We start from the raw sequence: 9710 nt of genomic DNA, 5'->3' as shown, positions 1-9710 counted from the left end.
CTATATCTATATCTATATCTATATCTATATCTATATCTATATCTATATCTGTCTGTCATCTGCAACCAGGACCCTCCCTGAGGACCATCAGGCTTCTGTGTTGAAGATAGACTGTTGGGGATATGGTGTCAGGATAAAATGGGGGATGTTGTGATGCTACTGCAGTAATGGTAGCAGTAGAGAAAGTGAGAAGTGGTCATATTCTGGATGGATTTTTGAAGTAAAGACAACAGGATTTACTGATGGAACGGATGTGGACTGTTAGGAAAAAAAATTCAAGAATGACACTATTGTTTTTGTCCTGAATTACTGGAAAGATGGAATTGCCCTTAACTGATGTGAGAAATACCATGATTGGAGCAGATTTGGTATGTGTAAATGGATGGTGGTGGTGGGTGGACAGGGAATCAAGAGTTCATTTTTGTATAGGTTGAGATGAATATTTGATATCCAAATATATGTGTTGACTAGGCAATTTGAACCTATGAGACTATCTACCTCATGAGATGATGAGCTCCCCTGGGGCAAAGCTTGTGTCTTGTTTGTTATGTTTGGCATAATACTTGGCACATAGTAAGTACTCCAGTATTTTAATTGTTGAATGTAAGATGTTTTTCAAAGTAATTTTTATTGTGACCCTTCTGGGATTCTCCTGACCAGCTAATTACTTCCTCCTGTGGCACAACCTCACACCTTATAGCACTCATCACAAAGATGTAACGCTTTCTCTGCCTCCCCAGCGCAGACTTTGGATTCAACTAATATAAGGTATTACTATGCATTAGCCACTTTCTTAGGCCCTGGGATTATGAGGCATATTTTAACCATTCAGGCAAGTTAAGGATGAGAAACTGAACTACAAGGAGAGTCAGTAAAAATAGAGGAAAGGGGGCTAACTTGAGAGTCATCAAGATTAGAACCCAGTGACTCTCTTGATGTATGAACTGAGCAAAAAAGTGAATGTATAGTGATAACGTTCCCTGACTTTGGAAATCAGGTTGGTGAGGTGGAGGTTTTGAATTAATTTGCATTGTCTTTGTAACAAGATAGAGTTTTGTGTCAGTTGTTGAATATACAGTTTGGAGCTCAGTGGAAAGACTGGGTCAGAAATGTGGCTTTGAGAATCACCAGTACATTAACAGTAATTGAGGTTTGGGTATGGATGTACAATTATCCCCTTTTGCCAGATCTAGAAACTGGGGCTCAGAAATGTTAAGTAACTTGTCAAATCTCTGAGCTAGAATTCTAAACTTCATTTTTCCCCACATTCCATTCTTGTGACTTTGACTTTAAAATCTGCATTCTCCCCACAGGGTCAGGCATTTGTCCTAAAAGTTACAAAAACACTTGCTCAAGAATTTTGTAATATTTTCTTTGCGCTGTTTTATTGCCCTTTGTTCATGTTTATCATTTTGCCCTAAAATCATTCTTTGGTCACTTCAGCCAGAAATTTCCAGAGGGAAGGGGGTGACCCAAATATTTTACTCATGTTTAACCTATTGAGTGGAGCAAGCACAACCTTGAGCTATGCTGTTCTGCCACGGCTCCTTAAGAGGTCAGGCATTCCAGGGAGACTAGTGCTTGCCTTAACCCAAGTAACTGGAGAAGGAAGGACAAGGTCCCCTTAGGTCTCCTTAGAGGTTCCAGGGAATATGAGTATGATGGCCATTATTAAGAGGCTTGATGTGTGGCTAGGATTACCAAAGCTGCCTTTGGTGGTGGATCACTCACCCAGTGATGGTGCTGGGATTGGGGTGGGAGGCTTGACTGAAAAGGTAGCAGGAAAGAACTCTAGGAACATCTTGGTATGGCAAGCTACACTGAGAGACCTCCCAAAGCAGATCTGTAGGAGGGACTTTGTTTAATCTGTGTGTGAGGGAGAATGTGAATAGGATATCACTGGGAGGGGCTTACATTTCTTAGCAGCTCCTTGTAGATCTCAGCTTGCCACTCAGCCTCCCTCTTGGACTTCATTTCATTCCAAAGGTTTCAGAGAATTCCACATAGTATTTCAATTAATAATAACTATGTATTTCCCTGAATAGCAAAATATTGGACATTCCCAGAGAGAGGCAAAAGGGCCAGAGTCCCACCACCTCAGTTATGAGCAGCTGATCTCATTGTTAGACTCATGTGTGGCATTAAATTCTAGATTTGTGGTCACTTTCTGTGTTAATAGGACACTTTCCAAAAGCTGTGTCTTCTTTTGATAGCCAAGGTGATTGGCTTCGGTGTTTTCAGAAATGCAGTGGGACACAATGAAGAGATGTAGAAAGGTGACAGGAGCCAAGGGCTGGAGCTGCCAGGCTTCTGTGGTGCCGTCCTTGGCAGGAAAAAGTGTAGGAGTCATCCCCTGAGGAAAAGGCACCAGGTAGATCCTGGGAGGGGATTCAGCTGACTGGGTGCCCACCATTAGCTACTGTGAAGATAAATTCAAGGAGCAAGGATCATGGCAAGGAGAGTGGTGGAGAAGGACTCCAGGCACAGGTGGTATAGAAACAGTAGGCCTGGGTATAAGCTGCTGGCAGTAACTTGACAGGCTCACATATGTTTAGAAAACCTCTTATATTTGTGGTTCTTTCCCAGAAACTTCAGTGCTCAACTCCCTGCCCTTCATCACACTAAGGGCAAGCAGAACTAAGCTCAGTGATCCCTCCCAAAGCACTTGGGTTTGCCTCCTGGCTCTAAGCTCATTTTAGCACCAAGCAAACTGTCTTTTCTCTATTCTCATGCCCCGGTCAGGCATGAGAATCAGCTTTTGTCACAGGTACTCAGACCTCCAACTACATGCCCCTGCTCCCTACTAATCCCTGGGCCTGTGGGACAGGCCCTTCTCCATTTTCTATTGTCATCTCCTTCCAGGAGGCTTTCATTTCATGCAACTGAGAGGCAGTGGAGGCAGTAAACAGGCAGCAGGATTACAGCAGGCTCCAAGATGGCTTTTCTAGAAAGATCTTCCCAATAGAAACAGGGAGCAGTCAGAGGAGAGTCTATCATCTGGATCTGACATCTGTCATATTAGATATTGTGTTTTGATAAACACAAAAGCACCTCCTCAAGGAGGGAATACTGTGGCACTCCTCTAAAATGAACCATCTTAATTGTGGGTTAAAGCTCCTTCCCTAGACAGGAAGGTCTTTTTACCCTCCCTCACACCTTCCCTTAACACAATACAGTGGAGATAAGGAGCAGACGGGTGACGTATTGCTGAAACATATAGAGTGTATTTCTAGTGGCACCCTGCCCCACCGGCATATTTATGGAAATGACAATACTGGTCCTCTGGAGGGCTGCAGCAGTTGGGGAGCCTATAAACTCTTTTTCATGGCTCTGTGTGTTCTCCTTGAGCAGACCAATGTTTCTATCTGAACTGAGGGTTAGGAGCTAGGGTGGGTGCCCTGGTTGGGGGGCACAAGCCACTCGAGGACAGTGACGAGGGCAGTGGTGGGGGTGGCCTGGGGTTGAGGCAGAGCCAGGTTGTCTGGAGTGTAGCCGAAGCTTATTCTCTAGGGACTGGGGACCATCCAAGAAAGCTGGGCCTACCAGCTTCTGAGCAGGACGAGATTGGGCCTTGGAGTACCCTGTTGGCTTCTCTGTCTTATTTCTCCCTACAGGGCTCTTGGCTGGAGCCAGGCTCTTTGCAACATTTTCTTTTCTGGTTTTGGCCACCTTCGCAGCAGCTGAGAACATGGAGTCCTTGTGCGCTTTGCCTTTTGTCTTGGGGTTAATACGCTGCAGAAAACATTTAATTTTATTTCTCAAGCTAGACTCTGGAAGGCTGGGCTTCTTTTGAGTATGGGCTGGCATCACCAGCCCGTGTAAAACTTGGCGTTGCAAAGTTTGGCCCTGCAAAGGCTTACCCTGAGTTGGTTGGCTCAGGAAAGCCTGACCCTGTGAAGCCTGGGGCACCACAGTCTGGGCATTCTCAGGAATTGTCGCTGGTTCAAGGATGACATTTAGCTTGGTTTGACTGTCTTGCAGGTCCTTCTCAGACTCTTTCTCCCCAGGGACTCGTGGAGGTAGCTGTGGGAGCTTAAGCTGAGGGTGATGCTGGGGGCTGTGTTGACAGGGATTAGCAAGATGAAAGCTACGGCTCCATCGCCAGGACCCTCGGGGTGTCTTGTTTGGAAGCATCCCTGCTGGCCTCTGGTCTTCAGCAGGGCGTCTCTCTTCTCTGGTTGAGGAGTGCCCAAACCCCGCATCCCCTTCTCTGTGGTCCCTGGCTGCTTTGGTTTTCTCCGGGTCCTCTCTCTTTCCTGCTAGCATGGGGACATGGGCTGGGTCCTTGCTCTTGCCAAGGCTTTGAGGCTCAGGGCCACAGGGTTCCTCCAGGCTGGGGTTGTTCACACTGGCCTCTACCTGAACACAAAGCATGTGGGCCTCTGTCATGTCCCCACTGGGTTGTGAGATCTCAGAGACCGAGTGGGCAGAACCCTGGGGTACTGCTTTGGAACTAGATTGCTTTTGGTTCTGCTGCACTGCCTTCAAGTCATTGGCCAGCTGTTCTTTAAGGTGAACCCCTTCTGGATTAGGGGCAAGAAGAGTGTCTGGTGGGATGGGTAGTTTCTGGAGCAATGTCTCCCCTTGGTGGTTTAGACTTTCAAGAGACTTCTGTGTGGATATGTTCTCTGGTGCTGCAGCAGTTTGTTCCCTGGACTTCCTTGCCCTAATGGGAATTCCCCATTGTATCTCTAGGACCTTTTTTCTCAGGTGGAAGTTTAGTTTGGTCAAGATATGTGTCTGGAGTGAGTGGGGGCTAGTAGGATGCGTCTGGCTTTCTAGAGGCAGTGTCTCCATTGTTCCTTTTACTGGCACTGCAGGCTGGAACTCTTTTGCAACTTCTGTACAACTCTCCTTGTTGCCTTGAGGGCATGGCCCAAGACTTATACACTGTTCTTCAAATGAAACCATCTGAATCAGAGGCTCTGCTGGGATTTCCATAGGACTAGGCACCATCTCTGTGATGACAGATTGGCTAGTGACTGCTGGGGCCAGGGCCCTGGGGAGCGCCACATAATACAGAGCAGGCAGCCCCGACAGGAAGGCCAGATGCTTGTGCCGTAAAGTTGTCTCCAGTTTCTCAATGGCTTCCACAGACAAGACTCGGAGCAGCTTAGGGTGTTCAGTGACAGTACCTGGTAAAGCCTGTTGCTGCTGATCAAGGGCCGTTGGCATCCAGGGCATAACTTTGTGATGTAGGTCTGGGTCACTTGCTGTCTGCAGTTCCAGGAACTGGCTTTCTGGAATGCAGATTAAAGGAGCCACTGCCAGGACCCCAGAAATTCTGCAGTCCCAGGACGTACGTACACAGGCAGGTATCTTGCCCTGGTGGATCTGTCCACATTTGGAGTCGATGTGTTTCTGCAGTATTGCCTTGACCTGAGTTAACAAGTGTGGCATGGGGATGGACACTGGGGCCACAATGGGTGAGAGCACGTCGCAAGCCCCGTTAGCCTCTAGGGCTACAGGCTGGGGGATGCTCACGTTGGCTAGGGCTGTGCTGCTGCAGGACACAGTCTGCTGGTCAGTGGAGGTAAGGAGCAACTGGATGGACTGCTGGATCTTCTGAGGCAGGCCCCAGCGATGGTGAATCAACCGTTTCTGGATGTGGAATTCCAGCAGCTTCCGGGCATGCTCCGGGAAGAAGAGTAGTTCCCTGGTGAGCACTGAGATGGACTTCCCTGTCTGGGAAGCTGTCGTGGTCTCAGGAGACTGAGCTTTGCCACAGGGCTCATGCTGCATGAGGCACTGGGTGTGCTGAGACCTCTGGAGGGCAGCTGGCCAGCCCCACTGAAGCTGGAGTTGCCTCTGTAGCAGGTGCCACTCCAAGGCTTCATACTCGGCCAGAGTCAGAAATGGGACTTTGATCTGAGCTCGTTGATGGTCAGATGGAGACACCCAATTTGGGGAAAGTGGGGAAGAGGGTGGGGCTGACTGGGGTGAAGTATTAGGGAGCAGTTGGGGGAAGGAAAGCTCATTCAAGAGAAAAGGATCCTTCAAGGGGGGCTCGGGCACATTTTCATTCTTGAGGAGGCCTTGAGATCCCATGAAAGTGGCAACCAGGGACTCACTGTGCAGAGAAGGGAGCCCACAGAATAGCTGGCTGTATTTCTGCTGGAGATCATTCCCTGAGTCATTATCTTGTCCCCCAGACTGTGGATGGGGGCCACTTAGGGCTTTAAGGGCTGGAGAGGGCAAGGCTAGAGCCATAGGGTTTGGACTTTGCTGACAGTGGTGTCTTTGTTCTGGGTTCTTATTGGACCATTCAGAAACCCAGAAGGTCTGGATGGGCTGGCCAGCCACACATGAACACCAGGTCTGGAGGGAAATGGTCTCAAATCTTTGAAGAGAGACCTGAGAAGTATTATTCAGGTTGAAAGAAACTGGCTGGTCATTTCCAGGTTGGTAATACAATGGTGGGTCTGGCATAAGCTGCCTCAGGGACTCCTCCACACGTCTTGGGAGCCCCCACCTCTGGAAATGCGTCCATTTTTTAACATGTACCTCAAGAAGCTTCAGCACTTCAGGACTGAGAAATGGCAGGTGGGCAGGGAGGACCATATGCAAGGCCATCGGATGCATCGGGTTCAGGGTTTCTGGGTTCAGGGACAGCAAGGAGACCTGGGAATTCAAGTGATGCTGGCCTTGGTTCCCCTGGATAGAGCTGGGGTTGCTCTGCATCATCTCCTCCTGGTTCAGTGGAGCCCTTGGCTTCTCAAGCCTTGAAGAAGCTATGGTGTTTGGGCCCGTGAGCACATCTGGCACTTGAAATTCCGGCCCTAGGTGGAGGTGATCAGCCCAGTAATCTTGTATGCCATCTGCATACGTTGACTGGGCAGCTGACTGGGTTAAAGATTTCTGATCTGTTAATTGTGACAGTGTTGGGTTTATAGATGCCAGTGAAAGCTCTCTGATGTTTCTGGAATGGAGCTCTAGACTCTGCTCAAAGGATACACTAGACACAGACAAGATCTCTAGGCAAGAGGAGACCTGTGATGGACTCCTCGATAAAGTTGGGGAGATCTGGTTGTTCTTATCCACCAGCAATTGCTGAATCTCTAGAGCCATGGCATTGCAAATTTGGCAACAGGGATCTGTACATAGGATTCGCCGCACACTTCCCTCCGGGGGAAGCCAGCCCTGGCTGGAAAGAGAAACATGGCAAACGTTAATTATGGAGTAGCATCTACCTTCTTGGAAGAGTGTGGGCTAGGGTTGGTGTTGCCCTTCCCTAGTCCTGCAAGTCTAGAAGCCTATACCCCCTTCATGTCTACTCCTCTACTTTTCTTCTTAAGGAAATGGCATTTGGTAAGGTATGGTGGGCTGGGGGTTAGGACTTGTTAGACAAGGCCTCAGACAACCCACAGAAGGGCATGGCCCTCAGAGAAGACTGGGAGCTGAGTTCTGTGTTGGCCTTGTTGAGAAGCTGAACTAGGAGAAAGGAACCAAGCATGTGGAAGGAAGAGTCAGTTGGTTAGCTGATGGGGCATAACCAGGAATATCACAAGGTAGAACTGTCTTGCAGTCTCATTTGAGGCTAAGAAACCTGAAGTCTAGTTTTCAGTACATCCAAACTGTGGAAAATGAGGTTTATGTGGTACTTATGCATTCTGGGGGCTATGAGATATCCCTGATGATGTACCCAACATCTCCTGGGAATCAATCTTTTTCTCTAGAAATCTTAAGAGGATAAGATGATAGGCTCCTGTCTTAGGGCTGTGCCAGGAACTGGACTCCTTGAATACAGAACTAAAGGAGGTATTATCAGCAGGGTTCGTCTTGGTCAGCTGAGTCTGCCCATGTAAGGGTGTAGCTGTAAAGAGAATGTGACATGGGTGACTTCCTCATGCAAAATCCATTCTCTTGACTGGATAACATATCTCAGAGCTGAGTAGAACCCCATATAATGTCTTTTATGAATAATGTACTAGTAAAATCCTGAATTTCAGAACTACTGTGACTCTGCCCCAAATCAGTATTGGGTGACTCTTTCCTCCTGAGATGATTATGCCTTTGCAACCCTCTCAACTAGTGAACCAGCCTCCACTGTGTATGTCTCCCTCCCAGCCATTTTCCATCTCCTCAGTCCTGCCCCAGGCTAAATGAAAAAATCACCACAGGCCAGGCTGGTGTTTAGAGACTGCAAACAGCAATAGATCACCTTTTCATGACAGAGAGCAGCTCTTGTGGCTTCTCATCTTCTTCCTGAGAAAGTCTCCTAGCTGAGGAAGCAGAAGACAGTGTTATAGTAGACAGTGGCATGGTAGAGTTTCAGAGTATCTATAGGAGGTTGGAGGCCTTTGACTCTCAGCCAGAAGACACTGAGAACCCTAATTATAAATGCTTTAAGCCCTTTCTGTGCACAGTATAATGAATCATGATTTGTTCTCCTGTGCCCATTCTTATTTGACCTTAACAACCATACTGTGAGTGAGAGGATCATCAGATGCCCATGTTATGGCAAACAAGAATGAGAGATGAAGTGACTTCCACAGGTTTTAAAACTAGTAAATGACACAACTAAGGACATCTGCACTATTTCCTCAATTCTTTATTCCCATGGGAATAATGTGGAGAATTTTGGAATGTTTCTGAGGTAAGATTTCCCACCCAAGGAAGTTTCAGTCTGGGGAACTGGAGTCTTCAGTGGCAGAGCACCTGACTCTTGGCTCCAGGGGTCATAGAGGGACAGGATTCATGGGAAACACCCACAGTGGAAGGGAGTCAGAGGAGAGATTGGGACTTTACCTGTTGATGCTGCATCTCTAGCTCTTTGCCTGACTTTTTGGTGACGCTTAAAAGACAAAAACATTAGAATGTGAAGCTGGGACACCATTTTCTTTCTCATGTCCAAAATGAGACTTACATTTATTTTCCACTCCCTTTCTATATATCTATCTGTATTTTATACACTCTCCTGGATTTTCTTTGCCTATTCCACCTTTTTACCCCATTTTCCTTCTCTGCTTATTTCTGATTCACTTGGAGGCTTTTCCATATTCTATACCTCCCATCTGATTCCCAGATAAGTCCTGCTGGATGCTGAGGATGAAGCAAGAGAAAGGATGGTACAGATCAAAGAGTATGTGGTTCTAATACCCAAAGACTTCAGTTTATAAACACCTTAAAGGGCCACCAACCAAAAAAATCCCCCATATTGTGAGGTCTTCTGAGATCCAGTGAGATAGATTCCATATCATCTAGGTCTCTATTAAGTCAAATGGAAAGCTTCTTGGCTTTTCAATTAGAGTATGGTTCAGGGAAGACCTGGTAAGGAATTACTTTTAGGCTCTGAGAAGGAAAAGACTATATAAAAGTAACTAAAGGTATGGCATAAAAATTGGGAGAGAGGGGAAGTGGGGTCAATAAGGAAGGACTCTGGAGCTCAAAAGCATATTATCTGAGACTTAATTAGTTCAGTTGGAATCATAGTGTTGCCCTACCCAGCAGCAGCTCCTTTCAACTTCCAAGTTCAATTTATGGTGGCTCCTTTTCACTTGCCAGATAATTACAATAATGATGAAGATGGAGCCATAGGTGTATAAGGGGTATTCAACATCCCACAGAACAAAAGTAGGGCTCAACATGGTCTAAACCTCATTAGCATGAGATCAGCCATCCCTATATCTCGGCATTCAGGGTTCTGGTGCCTTGTCATGTCCACCTCACAGAGGATGGAATTAGGCCACCAAACTGCATCACAAAGCCCT

At 47.1% G+C, this 9710-nt stretch overlaps 1 protein-coding gene across 1 annotated transcript; it reads right to left on the bottom strand.

The window, feature by feature from the left end:
* Positions 1-1363: 1363 nt before the first annotated feature.
* LOC100450861 (protein SPATA31F1-like) lies at positions 1364-9660 on the bottom strand. Its single transcript, XM_002819661.4, has 4 exons — positions 9444-9660; positions 8749-8794; positions 8162-8222; positions 1364-7144 (listed from the first exon to the last, which is right to left on the bottom strand). The coding sequence occupies exons 1-4, from the start codon at positions 9585-9587 to the stop codon at positions 3385-3387; spliced, it is 4011 nt and encodes a 1336-aa protein (XP_002819707.3). The 5' UTR covers positions 9588-9660; the 3' UTR covers positions 1364-3384.
* Positions 9661-9710: the final 50 nt, after the last annotated feature.

Source organism: Pongo abelii, chromosome 13, assembly GCF_028885655.2.
Source record: "Pongo abelii isolate AG06213 chromosome 13, NHGRI_mPonAbe1-v2.0_pri, whole genome shotgun sequence".
Classification (NCBI taxonomy): domain Eukaryota; kingdom Metazoa; phylum Chordata; class Mammalia; order Primates; family Hominidae; genus Pongo; species Pongo abelii.
Note: the sequence above shows the minus strand (reverse complement) of the source record. Positions and strands in the feature narration are given on the sequence as shown.

Excerpts from the sequence above, each read along its gene's own strand:
- LOC100450861 (XM_002819661.4), bottom strand. The coding sequence starts at position 9,587 with ATGTTGAGCCCTACTTTTGTTCTGTGGGATGTTGAATACCCCTTATAC. Across the intron at positions 8,223-8,748 it reads TAGAGATGCAGCATCAACAG|CTAGGAGACTTTCTCAGGAA; the intron begins GTAAAGTCCCAA and ends CTGCTTCCTCAG. Across the intron at positions 7,145-8,161 it reads CTGCTCTCTGTCATGAAAAG|CCAGGGCTGGCTTCCCCCGG; the intron begins GTGATCTATTGC and ends TTCTCTTTCCAG.